This window comes from Piliocolobus tephrosceles, chromosome 10, assembly GCF_002776525.5.
Source record: "Piliocolobus tephrosceles isolate RC106 chromosome 10, ASM277652v3, whole genome shotgun sequence".
NCBI classification, from domain to species: domain Eukaryota; kingdom Metazoa; phylum Chordata; class Mammalia; order Primates; family Cercopithecidae; genus Piliocolobus; species Piliocolobus tephrosceles.
This window is the reverse complement of record NC_045443.1, coordinates 32,543,538-32,567,257: the sequence shown is the minus strand read 5'-3', so window position 1 is coordinate 32,567,257 and position 23,720 is coordinate 32,543,538. Positions and strand designations below refer to the sequence as shown.

Below are 23,720 nucleotides of genomic sequence, written 5' to 3'. Positions count from 1 at the left end.
TCCTAAGTTCCTTACTGTAAGAAGCTGTGTGCACGGTGGCAGGTCTCACTGCTGACAGTGTTGTGAGTGGAAGTGGACATCTCACCAGGTCCTTCATGTGCAGGACAGTCATATGACAGTGCACTCCTGTCCCATAGGTACCCTGGTTGGGATCACAGATGTTCTAGGGACTGTCCCTGCTGCCCACTCTTCACCTATTTTTGTAAAGGGTTACCCTCAAGAACCACTAAGTTTCTTGTTAGTGGTGGATTGGACAAAGCTTTTTAAAAACATTTTGAAAAACCTGTGGTTTTATTACTTGTTACTCTGGAAACTTGGTCAATGTAACATGCTCACACATGAAAATATATACATGCCTGCCAATACTCGAAAGGCTGAGATATTGTCTAACATTAACATCCAATTAAAAACACAATCTTAAAACTACCTCAATAACAAAAAGAAAAGAGCAAGTAAATTCACCAACACTAGGAACTTGAGAAGTGCACAGATTTATCTAGCGTACCTCAATTGCTCTTGGTAACTACATCCCAAGCACCCAGATGCCACACACTTCAGACCCATTCGCTCACAGCCTTTTTCTGGATTCTCAGATAATGGTAATTAAAGCAACATAAATACGTAATCATACACAAGACTTTCAAATTACCTAATTTCCTCCCAAGCCTTATATTGCTTATGAAGGACTGACATTTATGGGTGAAAAAAATTATCCCAATACTATTACATTGGCTTGAAAATTTTTAATTATGCTAAGGAAATTCTGAGGCAGACATGTATCTACTATTATTAAAACATGCTTCTTAGAGCTAGTATGTAGCTAAACTAATTTTGTACATTAAGAAAAAAACTTTTTAAAAGTAGTAATAATGATGTATAAACACCAGTAAGCACAAAAGAGGGTAACAATTTTAAAGTCAACTACAATTAACACCAAGAACTCGCAACTGTCTGGCCTAAAAACCTGTTCTTGAAGTAAGAACATGAGTCCTTGACTAATATGAGGTTATCTAATTTTATATCATCATTTTAAAAAGAAAATGAAACAATTAGGGCCTATTAGCAATAACCTTTTCTAACTCTCTGGGCAGCCACTGACATGAATGTCCAAGATGACAGCAGCACCGTACAATTAGAAAGGCTGAACCTGAATGAGCCAAGCCTTTCCTTGCAACCTTTCCTCTATCAAGTAAAAATGGCAGACCCAGTTAGACTCATAGAGCACTGGCCCTACGGTTTCAATGACAAAAAAAAAAAAAAAAACTTACACAAAAGAAGTATCCAGAAATATAGACAGCACTCTTTTTGTTTTTTCACATTTATATTTTAGGGAACAGTTTTGGGGAAGGGGATACAATGCTGCCTTACAAAGGACATAGAAGTCCCTTGTTTGAGCTACCAACCTCTTAGCCACACAGAAAAATGTCAGTTATCCATTTGTTAGGACCCAAATCTCCTTCTACTGCTCACAATATGCAACACACATTTTAAGGGGCTGTTGAAATAGAAAAACAAAGGAAGCCCTTGAAATAGAAGCTGATCTTCCTCGTCTTGCCCTCCCTTTACCACGGTGCCTGCATGCATGCCTTAAAGCACTGCCACATTGTTTCCACATGCTCAGGCCCTTGAAACTTGTGCCAAAGCATTGCAAAATAAAACTGCATAAACATCACATTTCAAAACATCAGCTAGTAATGGTAGGTCAGTCATGTGGGCCAGAATAATCATTAATTAAATCATAACCTACAAACGTCCCTGACCTGAGTTATTTTTTCAAATAATAAGAACAGGCATTGAACACGTTGGGGCTATGGGCGTATTTCAGAAAGATGCCAGTGTAATTCATTCTGAAAAACCATTAAAAATGACTGTCCTTTTGCCACTTTCAGGAGTCATAAAACAATTTCACAAGCAGAAAACAGTTTAAAAGATTAATTTTTTTTCATTTTTTCCAAAATCAACATGTAATTGCACAGGCATTATTGAACTGCATAAAATCAATACAAGAGAGGTGTATAACGCTGGAGGTTTCTTTAAAAAGAGCTTAGAGCTCACTTTCCTTGGACCACATGGAGATAATGCCCTCACACAAATGTACGACAAACTGGATACATATTACTAGGGTTACTTACCTTATAAAAGCTGAATTTATTCCTCTTGGCCAGAAGTCACAAATGGCTGAAGTAAAACTCCCTTCATTTGTTCTTCCAGCGAGCCAAAGCAAGCCTCCCATTAACCCGGTCCATTGCAGATAATCTCACCCAGCACAGGCTCCCCTGCTTTCCCCAGTTCCCAGCCCAGCAAGGATAATCACATTCCGGTGGGGAGTGAACAGATGGTGGATTCCATGGTAACCAGCCCTCCTAAGGCGATTGGTAGAAGTGTGTGACTACTGCTTATTGGGTAACAATCGCTGTCTTTGTGCTCCAGCCTTGCAAATCCTAAAGGAAGGAACATATATAGCCACTCACATGCGCAGGGCTTGCCTAGCAGGTGTTTGGCTATTTAAACAAGTCAGTGCAGCCCAACTAAAAGCTTTCCAGCAAATTTACCCTTGGTGGTACAAACTCCTGACATTTCAGATAGCTAGCTCTGCTCATTCAGGGAGAAAGGTCACAAGAGGCTTGACTTGACAAACAGAAAATAAAACCTCAAAGTTAACTTGAAAACTAAAGATAAAGCATTCTAGAAATGTAAGCTTCATCAGCAAGTTGTTTTATGATTTGGAATCCACATCAGAACTGAAAGTGCTTTTATAAGGATTTTTTTAAAACAAATATAATACTCAAATTTGGAAAAAATGTTAATTTGAAAATAAAGTTTTCAAAAATCAAATGTGTTATAAATTAATAATTTCTGGTCAAACATACATTCATTTTTACTGCATTAATTGAACTTTGTGGGGAGAGGCGGTGCTGGATTTAAAATTTTCATCTAGAGTCTTACCCAGTTATAGGATTAAAATATCTTAATTTTATACTATCTCCTGAATTTAATCTGTTTCAGCATTAAACACTGATTCTGCTGGAACAGTTGCCCACCCCCTAGTCTTCATGAAGGAATCACAGATTAAGTCCTTGGAAGATCAAATTGGCTGAAAACCAAATATACCACATAAAAACCAACTATTAGAGGTAAACTATAAATCTAGAAAATATAAACTATAGGCACTCAAAGTGTCCATTATTGACACCAGCCTGGAGTAACACAGTGAGACCCTGTCTCCACAGAAAATTTTTTAAAAAATTAGCCAGGTGTGGTGGTGCACACCTGTAGTCCCAGCTCCTCAGAAGGCTGAGGTGGGAGGATCGCTTGGGCCCAGGAGGTCAAGGTTGTAGTGAGCCATGACTGCATCACTGTATTTCAGCCTGGGTGATAGAGAGACCTTGTCTCTAAGAAAATAAAAAATAAAGAATAAAAAATAAATGGCAAAGAAAATAATTAGGATAAGCCAAAAAAGAAAATGAAACAAAAACAGTTTATTGTGACTAGACTTTTAGGTATTAATTACCTCCTTACTCTATAGTAACTCCCTATCTTAATTTCAAAGTTCTTTTCTTGTCACGAACCAGAAATGAGACACGAACACCAAAAGGAAAAAGACAAAAATTATTTCAAGTAGATGATATGATTCTATTTCTCCTAAATAAGAAGATCCATTTTATAGATGCCTAGCCCCCCCCTCAAAAAAAATTAAAAGAATGAAGTACGATATTATTTATAGTACCAGAAGTTTAGTGAGGTAACCATATACAAATATATCAATATAATTCCTTTATAAGGGCAAAACTATCAGAATACCAGTAAGACTGGATTCATAATGGCAACAAAAAGTATAGAAATAATATTATCTAGAAATGTGTGTGAACTATTTGGGGGGGAAAAATGAACTCTAAGAGAAATAAAGGAAAGCTAAACAGTGACATAATGTGTTGAAGAATAAGAATATCCATTTTATAGATGCCAAGTCTTCCCAATTTACCAAATAGTCTCCTAGTAAAATTTCCAACATACTTTAAAAAATCAATTTAACAAAGTGACTGTAAAGTTTCTTTAAATTTTTAAAAAATAGATAAAAATGGCTGGGCGTGGTGGCTCACCCCTGTAATTCCAGCACTTTGGGGGGCCGAGGTGGGCGGATCAGGAGGTCAGTAGATCGAGACCGGCTTGGCCAATATGGTAAAACCCCATCTCTACTAAAAATACAAAATTAGCCAGGCGTAGTGGCGCATGCCTGTAATCTCAGCTACTCAGGAGGCTGAGGCAGGAGAACCGCTTGAACCCAGGAGGCGGAGGTTGCAGGAGAATTGCTTGAACCCAGGAGGCGGAGCCAAGTTGCGCCAATGCACTCCAGCCTGGGCAACAGATCAAGACTCCGTCTCAAAAAAATAAAAAAAGGCCGGGCGCAGTGGCTCACGCCTGTAATCCCAGCACTTTGGGAGGCCGACGCGGGTGGATCATGAGGTCAGAAGATCGAGACCGTCCTGGCTAACATGGCGAAACCCTGTCTCTGCTAAAAATACAAAAAAAAATTAGCCGGGCGTGGTGACGGGCGCCTGTAGTCCCAGCTACCCGGGAGGCTGAGACAGGAGAATGGTGTGAACCCAGGAGGTGGAGCTTGCAGTCAGCCGAGATCGTGCCACTGCACTCCAGCCTGGGCGACAGAGCAAGACTCCGTCTCAAAAATAAATAAATAAATAAAACATAAAAATATGAAAGAAAATTCTACATGACTTGTAATAGTAATAATGATGGGTGAAGTAACTGTACCATGTTTTTAAAACATCTTATAAATACCATGAATACATTAATACTTCCCAAATACATGACTCCAGAACAAACTTCTCTCCCTGTGAATTCCACACTCTTACTTCTTACTACCTATTGAACATCCTGGACTTGGATGTTTAATAAGCATCTCAAGTCCAGGTGTGGTGGCTCACAGCTGTAATCCCAGCACTTTGGGAGGCTGAGGCGGGTAGATCACCTGAGGTCAGGAATTTGAGACCAGCCTAACCAATATGGTGAAACCCCATCTCTACTAAAAATACAAAAATTAGCCGGGCATTGGTGGTACGTGCCTGTAATCCCAGCTACTCAGGAGGCTGAGACAGAATTGCTTGAAACCAGGAAGCGGAGGTTGCAGTGAGCTGAGATCGTGCCACTGCACTCCAGCCTAGGCGAAAGAGTGAGACTCCGTCTCTTAAAAAAAAAAAAAAAAAAAGCATCTCAAATGTAACATTCCAAAACCCAATTCCCCATTTAATCTTCAAATCTGGTCGTCCTTCATCCTTCCTTGTGTTTGGAAATGGCAACTCTATCCTTCTAGTCACTCAAGTCACACAGCCTGGGAGGCCATCCTTCACTCCTCTCTGACATTTTATATCCAACTGTCCCCTCGTGTCCTGGGTATTTCCTCAAATTCAGCCACTTCTTACACCTCCACCACTCCCCCTTGGTGTAGGCCACACCATCTCTCACCTGGATCCCTTAACTTCCTAATTAGACTCTCTGCCCCAATCTTGTACCCTACAGGCTAAAATACCATCCAGATAAGGTCAATTCTCTTCATAAAACTGGCTTTCCCATTTTAATGGGAATAGAAGTCCCAATCTGTATGATGGCTTAAAAAGCCCTTGATAACCTGACCCCACCCACATTAACTCACTTATCTCCTATAACCCCCTCCTGACTTCCCTGAGCTCTCTAGGCAGAGTCTGACATTTTTATTCTCTCCTCTACACTTTCTCAGTAAGTTGGACACTGATGGTGTTTACCACAGGGCACAGTTATTTGTACACATCTCTTCTTCAGACTGTGAGCACCTCAAGGCCAGGGACAGTGCCACTGTGAACCATTTGTTAACAGCAAGCCACGGTTCTTGTACATAGTGTGAATTTAGTAAATCTGATGAATGACTAAAGACTGTTTTAAAATTCTAGTGCAAATTTAGAGGTACCTAAGAATCCAGAATTAGAATGGTGATGCAAATATTAATGTATACACAACTGACACACTATCATGCAGTTATTAAAATATGGTCATGGCCGGGCACGGTGGCTCACACCTGTAATCCCAGCACTTTGGGAGGTCAAGGCAGGCAGATCGCAAGGTCAGGATCTCGAGACCATCCTGGCTAACACGGTGAAACCCCGTCTCTACTAAAAATACAAAAAATTAGCCGGGTGTGGTGACGGGCACCTGTAGTCCCAGCTACTTGGGAGGCTGAGGCAGGAGAATCTCTTGAACCCGGGAGGCAGAAGTTGCAATAAGCCAAAATCGTGCCACTGCACTCCACCACCTGGGTGACAGAGCAAGACTTCGTCTCAAAATAAAATAAAATAAAATAAGATCAGAAAGACTATGTGGCAAAGGGGAAATGTTTATATTAACAAGTACTGTTTACTGGTCCCTAGTATGTGCTAGACACTATAATCAACACTTTACAAATATTTTATATAAACCTCACAGGGCCTATGAAGTAGGGATTATTATCTTCATGTTTTAGGTATAGAACTGAGATTCAGAATTTAAGCTCTTTGCCCTTGGTTTCACCGTTGCAACGAGAACCTCATTTGTCTGAGACCAAAGCTTGGATCTAAGTCATTACGCTACACCACCTCCCAGAAGTGGGAGGAAAAACAGAATACAAAACTGAATACCCATTAAGAATAAACACTATGCATTTGCAATGATATAAAAAATATATATATTTTTTGGAGACAGGCTCTCACTTTGTCACCCATGCTGAAGTACAATGGCACAATCTTGGCTCACTGCAGCCTCAACGTTCCAGGCTCAACTCATCCTCCTGACTCAGCCCCTCAAGTAGTTGGGACTACAGGCACGTGCCACCACACCCAGCTAATTTTTTTGTATTTTTAGTACAGATAGAGTTTCGCCATGCTGGCCGGTCTGGTCTCGAACTCCTGAGCTCAAGCGATCCACCTGCCTCGGCCTCCCAAAGTGTTGGGATTACAGGGATGAGCTACCTTGCCCAGCAGAGAAGAGAATCTTAGCAACAAAAGGCCAGGCTTACCTAGGCTTCAAAATTTTCAGAGTACCTGTGAGGAAGAAATATTGGACTTATTTTTCTTCTCCGGTTTCCAAAATTTTTAATGTCAAATTATAATTTTATAATCTTCTAAAAATATATTTACTCCTCCTATACATATTTTTTAATGTTCACTCCACCATGTTCTTGGGAAGATCTACAAACAAGTGAGACAACAAAAAAACTAAGAAGAATTGGCACACAGTTTTTAGAGAATTGATGCCGTGGGAAAAAATGACTCAGAAACGAAAAATAAAGGCAGATCTATGAAAGGTGAGTAAGGAATAGTAATGTCCTCTGGAGCTCCAAGTTCACCTCCAAGTATTCTGGTATTATCATCATTACAGTATCCCCTCAAACCACACTGCCCAGAATCTAATTATAGGGCCTGAAACCTAAGTGTAGGGCATGTGACGAACAGCCAACAATCCCCATAAAGGTTCTTAAGATAAAAAGGCGTTGGAAGCAGGAGCCTGATAATTTATCTTCCTCAAATACTGGGCAGGCGGCAACTTTGCATTGAATATCTGCTGTTGCAGCCATTGTGCCAGCTAGGCAGAGATTGAATAATCTTGGGAGCATTTTTCCATTTCCCTTCGTGGCTGAATATGCCTAATTCCATTTGCCCTTACTCCTCCTTTCTCTTTCCTTTTGTAAGAGCCTTTACCCAGGAAGTCAGAGGTTCCCAAACTTTTCAAATCAGAGCATCTCAGTAACTTCTGCACAGTGACCCAGGGCAGGAGCAATTACTTAGAGTTCCACTGATTAAGTGGTTTGGTACAAAAAAACTAATAACTGCTGGGCACAGTGTCTCACGCCTGTAATCCCAGCACTTTGGGAGGCCAAGGTGGGCGGATCACGAGGTCAGGAGTTCAAGACCAGCGTGACCAACATGGTAAAACCCTGTCTCTACTAAAAATACAAAAATTAGCTGGGCATGGTGGTGCATGCCTGTGGTCCCAACTCTCTGGGAGGCTGAGGTGGGAGAATTACTTGAACCCAGGAGGCAGAGGTGGCAGTAAGCCAAGATCACATCACTGCACTCCAGCCTGGGCGACAGACACTCTGTCTCAAAACAGACAAACAGACAAACAAACAAAAAACGAATAACTACCTTTGACTTAGCAACTTAGCAACATTTGAGAATATAACAAATAATAATTTCAAGAAAAAAACTCGCACTTTTATTCTATTCCTAAATCACTCCTACTACTTACTAATGGGATGTGGATGTACCCTGCCAACCTCCCATACCATAGGATCCTATTAAACATCGCAAACCTCATTTCCTCTCCCAAGCTGATTTTCACCAGCTTGTTATCATGGTACCCACCAAACCCTCAACTCTGCAAAATATGCCACTATCAAAAGAAATATATTGCAATCAAATATTTTTTAAAAGGGAACTACCTAGAGGTAGGAGTTTGCACAGTATTTGATAGATGTTGTTTTTCCTTTGAAATTTTTAAATATCCTGCAGATAGCACTCCTGTGAGTTGGCAGTGATACCCAAAGTACCTAGGCACATAATTTTGGGAGTTATGTGTTTAAGCCCTTAGCCTCTATAATTAGGGAATCCAACTACAACTCCCTAATTATAAATTCAGAAACCTAGACTCCAGTTCCTGTTTAGCCAGCCCTACGACACAGGCAAGACATTTCCTCTGTCTGCTCCTGTGCTCTTCAGTCACAAAAGGAGGACGCTGGCTTAGACCATCTCCAAAGTTCTCTTCAGCTCTAAAATAATGAGAATAAACGTTAAAGGAGAGACTTACTGAGTCGAGTAGAAGAAAAAAGGCTGAAGCAGCAAAGACAAGAAACATTTATTTTCCAGAAGGAAACAGCATATTAAAATTTAAAATAACATATATCTGCATACTACCCTTACGTGTGGTATGATTTAAAGGCTTGAGCAGGAGGTATTGCTCAAGTACCAGTTGAAATGGCAATTGTACCTGCACAACGACATGCAGTTTAGGGTGTACTTTCAGTAAAAATGCCACGAGCTCTGCTACTGGTTTTACTTGTCTTTCCACGTTCTCTTTCCATTCTTGCTGAGACCTCTTCTCGACAAACAGTTTACATTATGAATTGACCAGTATTGTTAGTGTCGCCTGTGACTATGAAACACTCAAATTACCTATCCTAATTGGGGATCAAACATATTAATGAACCCAAAAAGCCTAAACAGCAGAGCTAACCAATTACAGATATTGAAACCACAAAATACAGTATCTATAAAGAGGTGGCATCTCCTTAGATATTTTCTATGTATTACCAACAATTTTGCATTTTTGGTTAATATTCTATGAATTTGTTTTAATTTAATGGGGTTTTTATAATTCGTTTCATAAAATGACTTAGAGCAAAAATGTATTTGCAGGGTACAGAGTACTTTATAAGGAAGATAAAACACATTGAAATATTAATAAATTGAACTTTTCCGCCCAGTTTGCAAGGGGTTAAGGTTAAGAATCTAAAGCCTAATTTGATAGAACTTTTTTAGTGGGAGCAATATCTCCTGCTCAAGCCTTTCATTCCTCTCATGTGGTTAGCATTTCAGAGAAGTACTTGTTGTTCCAGGACTTGCCCAAGTATATACACTGCCAAAAAAACAACCAACATTGACTAGGAAAGTCTATATGAGGAGGTCTTATATTTCTAGCCCTTTTTTATTCATGTCCAACCATCGAAAAACTCACCCAGATCTACCAATGCCCCAGGGATATTTTTAAAGTTTGAAAGATAATGTGTCTTAGTCAAATAAGAATAATGAGATTTAGTTCTTTATATCATTAGATTGTTTGTTACTGTCTTCATTATAGTAATATTCCCTATCCTTCCAAATCCTTAATACTGATTCTAAAACAAAGGTGGGAGGAAATTACACAAGCACCTAGGCCCTGCTTTCCACACTCTTAATTCTTATCCACATTTTTTTTTCAAAAAGTGATTCATAGATAATTGGAATCTAGATATTTTAATTCTTCTTTCCTTAAGAAAATTTCTGAAATATATGAAAGTGAAGACTCTACAAGGATATATGTAGGGCATATGTATAACATATATATATGTATTAATTACATTAACAAATCTAAAATATGTGTGGAGTGTAAAACAGAAAAAGGGCTAATAATAAAGAATGTTCTATAAACGAGGCTTCTAATAATATGCAAAGTTCCATTCTAAACTCCACAGACATAAAAGCATATGCTACCCCTTTTTCTTGATGAGTTTTTGATATGTATGAGAAATAAAGACATTTAACTGTTGTTGTAGGGGGTTGGGGAGAGGAGCTAACAAGATAAAATAGATGTATAGCACCAGGTAAACAGCAAAGATATATCACACAAACATTCTGCAAAAGCTAATAAATTATCAACATTATGAACCTTCGCTTCATATTTTCGGGCTGAGATCAGGCCAGAATAAAAAGTATAATTCAAGCTTTGTGCTGATAAAACCCAATGCTGAATGGTTAATCCTTGCTGCTCAAAAAATATCCTAAGGACCAAAGCATGCAAACAACTATGGCTTTAGGTTCAAACTTAAACAAAAACTGTTTCACTCAAGTTCTACAGGGTTGCATTTTTGAAGAGAGAAAGCAAATTCAGCAAAAATGTAATGATCAGTTGAATGTTTATTGTTGATACCAGGGATTTATTTATGACCTCTCATCTGATCTTTTAAAATCAATCCAAACTTTACTTTTCTACCCCAAGCCCAAATCCCAGAAAGAATAAAGTATTGAAAAGCGAGGGTGGCCAAGCTTTGTGGGCAAGAGCCCCTTAAGACTAGGACTGAGGTGTATCTAATTATGACATTTGAAGATAACTGAATTTGAGGTTTTGTGTGCAGCAAGGGTGTGTATGCAGGGTAGACAGAGTGTGTGCGTGTGCACATGCATGCACACAAACAGATATGCAGCAGTGATATGCAAGGCGGGTGAGATCAATGTGTGTGTGCAGGAGGATATGGAAGGAGGTGGTAGAGGGGGTTCTGAAAAACTTATTCTTTTTCTTTTTTTTTTTTTTTTTTTTGAGACAGACTCTCGCTCTGTCGCCCAGGCTGGAGTGCAGTGGCGCAATCTCAGCTCACTGCAAGCTCTGCCTCCCGGGTTCACGCCACTCTCGTGCCTCAGCTTCCCAAGTAGCTGGGACTACAGGTGCCCGCCACCATGCCTGGCTAATTTTTTGTATTTTTTAGTAGAGACGGGGTTTCACCGTGTTAGCCAGGATGGTCTAGATCCCCTGACCTTGTGATCCGCCTGCCTCGGCCTCCCAAAATGCTGGGATTACAGGTGTGAGCCACTGCGCCCAGCCCTGAAAAGCTTTTTAATCGCCCTGCAAGTTTTATTTCATAAATGCTCTGGGTTCTTTTCTAAGTTAACCAAGGCATAACCAGTTAAATATGGGGCAAATCGTGATTAGTTAATGCAGTGAATATAGGTTCACGACCTCTGGGCTAGGTAGAGTATGTGACAAAACAACTTGTTAGCAGGGTGATTTCTAAGCTACCATCTCTGAGCTTTGAGGCTTTCATTTAAGAAATAAACAGGCATAATATTTGGTACCATCCTCTCAGGAAGATCAATGAGATCATGTAGGTGAAACCTCTTTGAATATCTGGAAAACTATGCAGCTGTAAGAAGTATTAAGCGTGTTTAAAAGTGGGGGTGGCCGGGCGAGGTGGCGGGCGCCTGTAGTCCCAGCCACTCGGGAGGCTGAGGCAGGAGAATGGCCTGAACCCAGGAGGCGGAGCTTGCAGTGAGCTGAGAACCGGCCACTGCACTCCAGCCTGGGCGACAAAGCGAGACTCTGTCTCAAAAAAAAAAAAAAAAAAAAAAAAGTGGGGGTGGGGGGACTCTATTCTGTGAAGACAGAATGTCAAACAATTGACTTCCTATCGTGAAAAAACAATAACACAGAAGTCTCTTACAAAAAAAACCTCTTGGCCCCATTCATATTACTGTTAAGCTGTCTAAGCTCATTCCTTTCTTGCTTTTCTATGCTTCTCAAAAGGGTGGGAGGTCTAGTCACTTCTCACCTCTTAGTCACTCCTCAGCCACGTCTATCTGACCCAGCACTCAACTGACACTGCTCCCAGCAAGGCCAGCAGTGACATCTCAGCTGCAAACCCATAGGTCGGGTTCAGTTCTTGCATCCTGGACCCTCTTGGGTGCCAACCACGCCCTCTTTCTTACCTTTCCTCCCTGGCCTTCTCATAACCAACTCTCCTGGTTCTCCAGGATTCTGAACACTTCTTTCATCAACAACTCTGTGTCCTGCTCTCTCCTCCATCACATCCAATAAATCGGGTAAGATTAATAAATGTTCACTGAACAGATGCTCATAAAAACAGATAGCACCAGTAAATGTGTTTAGGTATTACTGCACAGCAATTCATTGTTAAAATATAAAGTTATCAGTTCAGACATGGAATCCGACTGAACGGCTAGAAGCTCTTAATCTCTGTAAATAAGAAAGCAACTAAATAATATTTTACTGATTATATGGCTGGAGGTGGGTAAAAGACCTCACCATCCCTCACAAATTGGTCCAATGAACAGTTGTGTAGGTATTTTAACACTTCTTTACAAAATCCCAGCACCTCTGGGGGGCCAAGGAGGGAGGATTGCGAGCACAGGAGTTCAAGACTAGCCTGGACAACATAGTGAGATCTCATCTCTACTAAAATAAAATAAAAAAGTTAGCCAGGTGTGGTGGCACACACCTGTAGTCCTAGCTACTTGCAAGGTTGAGGCGGGAGGATTGCTTGAGCACAGAAATTTGAAGCTGCATTGATCGCACCACTGCACTCCAGCCTGGGCAACATAGTTAGAGCAACTCTTAAAAAACACTTCCCTGATGAAGTTTGACTACCAAAGCTCATTCCTGCCTCAGACCCTTTACATTTGCAGTTCCCTCTACCTAAGACATTTTCATCCAGATCTTCCTCTTGTTTCTTCAATACACTTCATTCAAATCTGCTGAATGCCACTTCCTCAGGTGTTTCCTTCCCTACCCCCCTATCAAAAATAGGAGTACTATTCCCACCTCTGTCACTTTCTATCTATTCCAATGCCTTGCTTGTTGTTTAAGGTATCACTGCCCAACATTATACTGAACATTTCTTTTTCCCTTGCTTTAATTTCTGGCTCCTACCCTAAAAGGTAAAATCCATACAGACAGGGTGCTTTGTCTTGTTTACCAAGAAATCTCCAGTGTCTGGCATGCAGTAGGTGCTCATTAAATCTTTGTTGAAGGAACAAATATAAAACGGCTGGGCATGAAGATAATGCTAAGCCTGGGCGCCACCACTGTTGGTTATTCAGGAGGTAACCGTGGACCTGGGTCACTGACACATCTGAGCTAATGGAGTGACAAGTGTCTGAAGCAGGTCAAGCAGCAAGAATGCTTTCTAGTCCTGATGAGCTGCCAGAGAGGAAGCCTATGTCCCAGGACTAATAACCCTGGCTCATCAGATTACCACACTTTCTCCAGAACAACAGAGTAGGGCTCAAAGGAAAGCGGTGTGACAGCCTGGGAGACAATGAGGACCCTGCAGAGGTCACTGACTTTCTCCATGCTTTTTGAGGAAACTTGAAAGAGAAGTCCATTCATCACAAAACTGGAAATCAGGTGAAACATTTAAAAAACTAAGGAAAACAAAGCAAAACAAAAACTCCTTTTTCCATATCTCCCTATTCCTCTGCTATATTGCCAGGTAGCTGGACGCTGACTGCCCAGTGACTTTGATGCTAGATTTCTACCTTCCTGGCTGTGACCCAGACATCTCGTGACCTAAATCTGGTAGTCATCTAAATCCCAACCCGCTGCAATGAGCTCAGACCAGAGTTTTCACCTTGAAAACTGAAACAGAGTCAGCAGGCCTGGGTGTCCATAATAGCTGCCCAGTCCCTAAGCATCCAACTACATTCTCTTAGAATCTGTCCCACCTTCACTGTCTGTTCCTGGAAGGCAAGGCTGTCCGAGGTGGCGCAGCACCAGCTTTTCACCTTTGCTAAAGCTAGAAGAAATACTGATTCCCATGCTTGCTGCGACTGCTTTTTAAAAAACTTTGTGAACCAGGAATTAAGGTTTTATTTTAAAAATTATAAGAGAAATAACCAAAAATATAACCAACATAGCTCTACACATAAATATATCACAAATGTATTACGTTTATAAAGCAGCATATTGTACATCCTGCTTTAACACTTTTATCATAAACCATAGCAATTTCAAAGACACACTCTGTGGAACATATTTGTAAGTATATTTAAAATATGAGGTGCAACTAACATAAATTGTTTTGATAAAAAGAAGAAATTAAAATCCACTATAAAACCACTGTGTAGACATAATCACAATCAGCATTTTGGTGCATTTCTGAAAGTTATTGTGTCACACATAGCAGAATTAGGGTTTTTCTGAATATTGTGCTCTGTAACAAATTTTATGAATGATTTTGACCGAAGAGTCTGCTTCATATTTTCTCAATCATGTCAGGTAGTTGTGGTTAAAAGGAGACTTTGATGTGTGATTAAGCCACTTAATTAACTTTTATTTCATAGAGGTTGGCACTATTTATGAACCTAATTTCCGTAACAGCCCAATAAATGTCAATACATTCATTTCAAGTTTCTTTAAATAAACACTCTGCCCAAGAAGGCTTGCCACCTGATTCAAAAAGACCTCTCAGCTGATGTACAGTTTCCTCCTGCAGGTTAAGCTAATTCATTGTCCAGAGTCACTATCTTTCTAAAAAGGCTTTTAATAGTCTCCAAAGTGCTGTTCACTTTAGAAAATTTTCAACCATCAGCTGAATAGTGATCCATGCTGGATAAAACTCATGAATGTTAACAAGCAATTGGGATGCTGTAATTTGGTTCTTTTCTTTTAAAAATGGACAACGCAGTATTTGAAGGAACTGTAATGCCACAGAAATGGCAAAAACATGCAGAGACATAATCCAGTCTACACTTCCACTGCCCCTAGACCAAAATAACAAATTGCCATTGCTAGAAAGAGGATCAGTGTTACTTTTGGTTTAACTTATAAAACAGGATTTAAGATTTTCAGTTAAAGTAGCATACCTAGGAACATTATAGCTCACAATGTTCATGATGGGCTATAGTGATGTATACGATGTATATGTACCAAGGAAACCCTGAGGCATTCTTATTCAGATATAGTTTCACAAACATAAGAAATGAAACCTTTACCATATCAGTAGGAATATACATTTTCTGAAATGCATTAGAGAGAAGGACAAAAGTTCCTTACCAAGGAAAAAAGGTTAAAAAAAATTATTAGGTGTTTCAATGGACGGGACTTTCTGTACCTGGTACCATGTCATGCTCTCAATTCTATTCAACAAACATTTACCAAGAATGTTATACCACACACAGACAATTAAAAGAGGCTTATAGACCTCAGAAGCCTAAGACAATGATTCTCAAAGTGTGGTTCCTGGACTGGCAGCACTATGGCATTATTTACTAGAAGATCTTAAATTGCAAATTCATTTTCTTTAGTACATGTAGGGCTATTTGACTTTTCTCTCTCTACTTAGAGTTTAATTATTTCCTTAAGGTGGAAGCTTACATCTTCATAATTTGTTTCTAATATGTTCCTATAATGCCTATATATCTTTCCAATTTTATAGTTTGTTCTTTTTTTATTTTTATTTTTTAACTGGCAGAAGGTATTCCAGCATCCATTACTCTTCGTACCGGCCAAAACCAAAAGTCTTTCATGGAAGTCTTTACCTCAGTGCTTACTTAAAAATCAAATTGGTCATTGAAAAGAGTGAGTAAAACAAAACAAATCAGGCAGGGCAAAAGGTCTCCAGTCTGGTGAACTGTGTGTAGACTGACTGAAAAGACACCCTAGCACACACACAGAACACATCAGATACTGCAGTTGAAGAACTCTGTTTTGAATGGATGACTCCTCTGATACTTGCTTTCACTCCTGTGAAAGGAACTATAATCCAAACTTTCATGATTTTTAGTAGAAAGAAATTTATGGGAAAAGTGTAGCTAGGAAGATTATACCCAGAAACAACACACATACTGCTTCCATCTAGCAATGTGAAGCCATTTCCTTTTCTTTCTCTGCAGGAATGTATACATCCCAGCTGCTGTCATCCCATTAAAGAAGACTGATAAGGCCAGGCGCGGTGGCTCATGCCTGTAATCCCAGCACTTTGGGAGGCCGAGGCAGGTGGATCACAAGGTCAGGAGTTCAAGACCAGCCTGGCCAATACGGTGAAACCCTGTCTCTACTGAAAATACAAAAATTAGCCGGGTGTGGAGGCAGGTACCTGCAGTCCCAACTACTCGGGAGGCTGAGGCAGGATAATTGCTTGAACCTGGGAGGTGGAGGATGCAGTGAGCCGAGATCCCAGAACTGCACTCCAGCCTGGGTGACAGAGCAAGGCTGTCTCAAAAAAAAAAAAAAGACTGATAAAAATCTCTTTTCCTACAGTATATATTTTCTATTTTATCTCACTATACTAGCTGAGATAAAATAGAAAACATAGTCTATGCTTGAGACAATTTAAGAAAAACTACAAAAAGCATCTGAGATAGTTCAGATTCTGGAAATGTCAAATGCCATAATTTTTAGTCAAAACTGTAGAGATTACAAAGTTGCCACTAAAATATAGTGGGCAAAGGATAGTCACTCCAAATGGGACAAAAAAATGAATCTTGACTCCTACCTCTCATCATTCATGCAGATCAATTACAGATGAGTCATAGACCTAAATGTGAAAGGTAAAATAGTAAAGCTTCTGGAAATACTATAGGAAAATACCTTTATGACCTTCAGGTAGGCAAAGTTTTTAAAACAGGATACAGAGACCTAACGGTAAAGGAAAAGACTGAAACTGGACATCGCTGTTCAAAGGATACCAAGTATGAAAAAGAAAATCTTAGAGGAGAAAAATATGTTTAGCTCATAACTCTGACAATACAGAAGATATGAAGAACTCGGACAACTCAACAAGATAAAAAAATGTTTTTAATAGGCCAAAGTCTTGATTTTTTTTAATATAAATAAAATAACCTCATTGAGCTTGCTTTCTCCACACGAAAAATAGGGTCTTATCACCTATCTTATAAGATTGTTCTCAGGATCAGGAATAATGTGTATATAACACAAACCACCGTGTCTAATAGGTGCTCAATAAGCAATAATACAAGGAGTTCGCAGATACAATATCACTCAGAATCAATCATCAACCCCTTTTATATACAAACTTTCCTCTCGTAAAATCAAGATAACTGTAAAATCAAGATAATGTTCCACCTGACCTGCCAAATAAGTCTGTAGCATTTCTGCTATAGAAAGACATAGGAGGTAAAACTACTCATTGAATATACGTGAACTTCCAAAGAAAATTACGTAGTTTGATCATTCCCACTTCAATATGAAAAGAGTTGCTGATTTAGTCATCAGTGAAACTGTACAAGAACTGGGTCATGACATTTTATTATTCAGCTACTTTATGAACTCCATATGCAACTGCAGCTGTCAGCTCTAATACCAGAGGATCAAATGAGTTGGAAAGATTAAACAAATGGGCAGGAGAGATGCCAAGAAGGGTATAAACTCCTGGACAGGAGTCCAGTTGGTTCAGTTACAAAGTTGATCCTTATAAGACTTATGTGCACTACAGGCATACACTGAAGAGAAGCATATGACAGGCTGAGATGCATGAAATACAAAAAAAAAAGAAAAGAAAAGAAAATGAAGGCAAATACAGGAGGAAAAAAAATTAGTGTGGTTTTCAGACTAACTCTGAGTCTACTTTTAGTCTTACAAATAAATATACTCACTACTTATCATAGAGAATAAAATATAGGTTCTGTAATAAATCCCACTGTTACTTTTTTTTTTTTTTTTGAGACAGAGTCTCGCCCTGTCACCCAGGCTGGAGTGCAGTGGCACAATCTCAGTTCACCGCAACCTCCGCCTCCCGGGTTCAAGCGATTCTCCTGTCTCAGCCTCCTGACTAGCTGGGACTACAGGCAAGCGCCACCACACCGAGCTAATTTTTGTATTTTTAGTAGAGACGGTGTTTCACCATGTTGGCCAGGCTGGTCTCGAACTCCTCATCTCATGATCTGCCCACCTTGGCCTCCTAAAGCGCTGGGATTACAGGTGTGAGTCACCGCGCTCAGCCAACTTATTTTGTAATATTAACATATATCTGGGATTTAACACAAATCAGATAATGTATTTTTAAACAAAAAAATCAGGTTGTTGCCTATACTACACCATCTAAGCTCACAAAGGGAACACAAAGAATGGGCAAATAAAAAAAGAAATCCCCTGAGATCTTGAAGTCAAATTAAAAAAACAACAACAACAAAAAAAACCCTCAAATTTTCTGATTTAAAATTACTTGAAGATAAGGCTTCAAAATTCCAAATTCTGACCGTATAATCATATTACCCTAGCTATTTCTCTTCTATTATTATCTTTATGACTGTAAGTTTTAAATAGAAGGCACACTTAAGAATTTATAAGTAACTCAAAGTACTCTAAACTCAGTTCTATTCATTCCACAAGAATGGTCAGTACACCATCTTGGTGCAAGTCTGTGACACAGAAACTTTTTACAATGTCACAATGTTAAAAAACAAAAAGCCTTTTCTCTCTCTCTCTCTCTCTTTTTTTTTTTTTCCTGTGGCTGAATTATTTGGGAAAATCTAAGGCCATTGATAACCTAATAAAACAAAGAAAAACTGGCCAAAAGCTTTGTGAATTTCTGTTTTTCCAGTTACCAACATTTTCACAGCCCAGGCTTGATTTATCTCCTATGCATGGATCTAGTTTTCATTCATATAAGACTGGGAACATAGAAGAGCTTGCCTTAGTTGAAGTCCTCTATTAGTTTTCTCAAGGGTCCAGCTATCTGAATAAGTTCTATGACTTCCATTCCACTTTGTCTCTCTGAAAAAAGCAATGGAATCCACATTTTTTAAATGGCTAAGGCTGGTGTGATGGTATTTGCCCATAGTCCCAGCTATCGGGAGGCTGAGGTGGGAGGACTGCTTGAGCCCAGGAGTTCAAGTCCAACCTGGGAAACATAGTGAGAAAACCTTGTTTCTATAAATAAATAATATAAATTGGCTGGGCATGGTGGCTCACGCTTGTAATACCAGCATTTTCGGAAGCCGAGGCAGGCAGATCACCTGAGGTCTGGAGTTCAAGACCAGCCCGGCCGACATGGCAAAAATCTCATCTCTACTAAAAACACAAAAATTAGCCAGGCGTGGTGACATACACCTGTTCATTCTTGGGAGGCTGAGGCATGAGAATCACTGAAACCCAGGAGGCAGAGGTTGCAGTGAGCCGAGATCAGGCCACTATATTCCAGCTTGGGCAACAGAGTGAGACTATGTCTCTTAAAAAATGATAATAATGATAACAACAATAATAATGACATAAATTTTAAAATGGTAAGCACATTGCTACCTGTCACATAGAAGTAAAGGTGTAAAAAGGGTAATATTCATAAGTTTAAACAAATATATGCCCAACACATATGTTTAAAATCCTAATTAAATGTTTGTGCTTAAAAATCTAAGGTCGAGCTATTATTGATATCTTAAAATCCAGAATACAACTACAATGAGACTCCCCCCAACCAAAGACACCTTGCAAGATAGTCTTACAAATTCATGTTCTTCTCACGGTTATTTATAAAACAAAATTTAGAAAAATTTTAAATATCTAATAATAGTGGATGTGTTAATTAAGGTACTACCCTGTAACAGAATAGTGTACAGCAACTGAAATGGATATTTCCTAAGAATTTTTAGTAACCTGAAATAATTTAATGATATTTGGTGGGGGTTAGAGGGAGAAGCATAATTCAAAATCCACACACAGTATAGTCTCAGCTCCACAAAACAATAGCTACAAAGAGGAAAAACACCTCAAAATGTTATAATAGCTGATACTTGGATATTTACTTTTTTCTCCTTCCTAATCAAAAGAAATGTTGGTTTAAAATTTAAAATGTTTCTCTGAACAAAAACATCCACCTAAAATGGTTTTTCAGTTAAATATAAAAGACTACAAGATCACTTAAGCCACAATGATAGAAGTATCTAGTCGAATCAACTATGCTTCACATCCCAATAAATCAGATAATGTTATTTCAAGAAATCCTTAAGCCTGAGAATTACCAATGTACCTTGCTAATGTTTTAATAGTAGGGGGAATTCTTATCCCCAAATAATTGATGACCAAGAGAATATTAGGTACACAAATAAGTTTTAAGAAACTGGCTAAAGCATAAATCTTAAATATTAGAAATAGAAGACAAGTGAAAAAACTAGAAGGAAAGAGGTTATAATAAAAAAGACTGAGATGACAAGGGTCAACAGTGGTTGCACTTACTTCCACTACTCTCAGAAAACACTCTGTGCCACAAACTCACAGGGAGAAATGCCATTCCCTCAAGTAATTGTTCCTGGATCATGAAGATAAGAAAAAACACACCTTTGTGCTAAAACCACAGCACTGAATTACTCTAAAGAAAATCCACAGTAATTTTTCCATAATGGTACAAATTACTGTCACTTAATAGTGAACAAAGAGAAATACCAGTTACTTCATTTGTTTTATACTTTGCATAGCGAAAAAATCCAAATGTTTTAAGCTAAGATATTTCAGAAATGGCAATTGCAAAACAATACTCACAGCCCCCCATAAAAGATTCCTTTCATAACATCCAGCAATCTTCTGATTAACCTATTTCCTGCTTCTGGAGCAAGGATTTGGATCCATAATTTATTGGTAGAAACTACAGGCATTCTGTATTTAGACACTAGACACATATACTTCTAGTGTTCAACATGATAAAGAACTAACTAATGGGAAGTACAGAGTTCTGTTTCATAAGTCTTCTTCTAGCAGTGATGCAGCCTCAAGGAACTACGCAAGTAATGCATTTCAAAATTCCACGAAGGTGTTTCAAAATGTAGTGAGAGAGCTCTAGAACACCGGGGGTGGACTAGGAAGTATGACGCCAAATGCACGTGACTTTATTACATTTATGGCATTTAGGCTTATAACAAACTTCCCTTTAAAAATAGGTCTTGGCTGGGCGCGCGGTGGCTCACGCCTGTAATGCCAGCACTTTGGGAAGCCGAGGTGGGCGGATCACGAGGTCAGGAGATCAAGACCATCCTGACTAACATGGTGAAACCCCGTCTCCACTAAAAACACACACACACACACACACAAAATTAGCCGAGCGTGGTGGCGGGTGCTGTAGTCCCAGCTACTCAGGAGGCTGAGGCAGAAGAATGGCCTGAACCCGGGAGGCGGAGCTTGCAGTGAACAGAAATCGCGCCACTGCACTCCAGCCTGGGCGACAGAGCGAGACTCTCTCAAAAAAAAAAAAAAAAAAAAAAAAAAATAGGTCTTAAAAGATCTCGGATTCTTTCTGACAGACATCAGAAAATTGTAAGAAATAGTGCAAGCAATGCTGAATAGTGAAACTGTGTATAAGCTCTTCATATTCCCAAAAGCAAAAAAGGGCCTTCCATTTTTTCCAGGAATGGCTATGCGGGTTACCTAGCAATCCCAAGTAATTTCTATACAAAAACATGTCAGGTTTTTAAAAGAGGAAGACAATGATTGGTAGGCAAATTTCTCATCCTTGTTATGCCTATAAATTAAAATTATGGATTAAAATGAATGTTTTATGTTTGAGGCCAGAAACTAGAGACCAACCTAGGCAACATGGTGAGACCCCATGTCTACAAAAATAAATTTTAAAAAATTAGCTGGGTGTTACTGCACGTGCCTGTCATCCCAGCTACTCAACAGGCGGGAGGACCACTTGAACCCAGAAGGTTGATGTTACATAGTGAGCTATGATCATACCACTATACCTCGGTCTGGGCGACAGAGTGAGGCACCATTTCTTAAAAAATACAACGGGAATTTTTTTTTTTTTTTTTTTTTTTAGACCGAGTCTCCCTCTGTCACCCAGGTTGGAGTGCAGTGGTGTGATCTTGGCTCCCCGCAACCTCCACCTCCCAGGTTCAAGCGATTCTCCTGCCTCAGCCTCCAGAGTAGCTGGGATTACAGGTGCCCGCCACCATGCCTGGCTAATTTCTGTATTTTTAGTAAAGGTGAGGTTTCACCACGTTGGCCAGGCTGGTCTGAACTCCTGACCTCAGGAGATCCACCCGCCTCAGGCTCCAAAAATGCTGGGATTACAGGCATGAGTGAGCGCACCCAGCCTAAAAAGGGATATTTTAGTTAATTTATCACATAACAGATGTTTTAAAACACCTAAACATTAATCACCATGTAAATTCAACATTTACATAATAACACAAACATCCTTTTTCATGTAATATTTAAATGTTGAAGTCAGAATCAAACCATAATACCTAGACTCAGCTCAACTTTGTAGTATCACTTCTTAAAATTGTTATGTTTCTACAAGACTAACAAACTAAAAATTGCGTATTACCTTAAAGCACTTTGAGAGTACATGAGAAAATGTTGATGGGTATAGTGAAACAGATACCTGATATAGCTTATGAACCAACAAGTGGAAGCATGGAGGAAACTACCTGGAGAAGTAACACTAACATCATAAAGTCTTAAGACATTTAGAAATCCTCCTATTAGGTGGATAAGAAAATTGAGGCCAAGACTGATAAGGCAGTCAAGATAAAGTCATACTGTATGAGGGAGAAAAGATATGTATAATTCAGAGCTTCCAATGGATCTTCTTTGGTGTAATTTCCAAGGCATTATACATCTAAATAATTAACTCTTTCTTGAACACACCATCATCTAGTATAATACTGCAATGGAGTGGTGATTTTGAGAGCTACTAACCTACCTCCAACAATCACTTGCTGTCAATGGATGTTATTTTCATAAACTTTAAAAGCTGATCTTTATGAAGTGAAAGGTATAGGAATAAGACACAGCATGTTCATATACTGCGGTGGTGTCCATCTGAGGGCTCATGCTTTCCAAACCTCACCAATTCCAGCCATCATCCTCATCCAGGTCAGCTGAGGGCTGGGGGTGTCCTCTACAGTCAGGATAGGTTTTATACAGGAAGTGCTGGCACTTACACAGGCTGGAGTGAAGATGTCAAATGAGGATGTCAGCATTTTTGGTTCCCTCTCTCTAGTTCAGAAAAGTACTGCAGGAAACTTCAAAGTGACCATATGGGCTAAAACTGGAACTGTCCTGCACTGCTACTGGGAACCAGGGCCAGAAGGATCCTCATGAGTATGCTGCCTTTTGTTCTTGACCTCTTTTTCAGTATTTTGGCAGTTTGGAGGGTAAAGAAAAAGAAAAGTTATATGGAATATTTTCTGATAATTTGACATTGTATATTGTAGATTTTTATATATCTTTACAATCGACTAAACCTTTCACTATTCATTCAGAGATTACATGGATCTAGCCGTAGAAAACTGTTGCAGGGATTACACTGAAATAAAATTGCACTCATAGATGTGTGATTGTGCTGTTTTTCTGAGTTCTATGCACAGATTCTCTGCCATCTAGATTTTACAAAATACAGATTTATCCCTACTGGCTTTAAATCAAGAGATCCTGATCAATTTACTCACACACACTTAAAATTCAGAATGGCT

At 39.4% G+C, this 23,720-nt stretch overlaps 1 protein-coding gene across 1 annotated transcript in view; it reads right to left on the bottom strand.

Annotated features, from left to right (window-relative positions):
- Window positions 1–20,935, bottom strand: part of FGD4 (FYVE, RhoGEF and PH domain containing 4) — a 169,468-nt gene extending 148,533 nt beyond the window's left edge. The window contains exon 1 of the mRNA XM_023208952.2: window positions 20,782–20,935. Coding sequence (XP_023064720.2) covers window positions 20,782–20,791 — 10 coding nt within the window. The 5' untranslated portion in view covers window positions 20,792–20,935. The remainder of the gene's footprint in view (window positions 1–20,781) is intronic.
- Window positions 20,936–23,720: the final 2,785 nt, after the last annotated feature.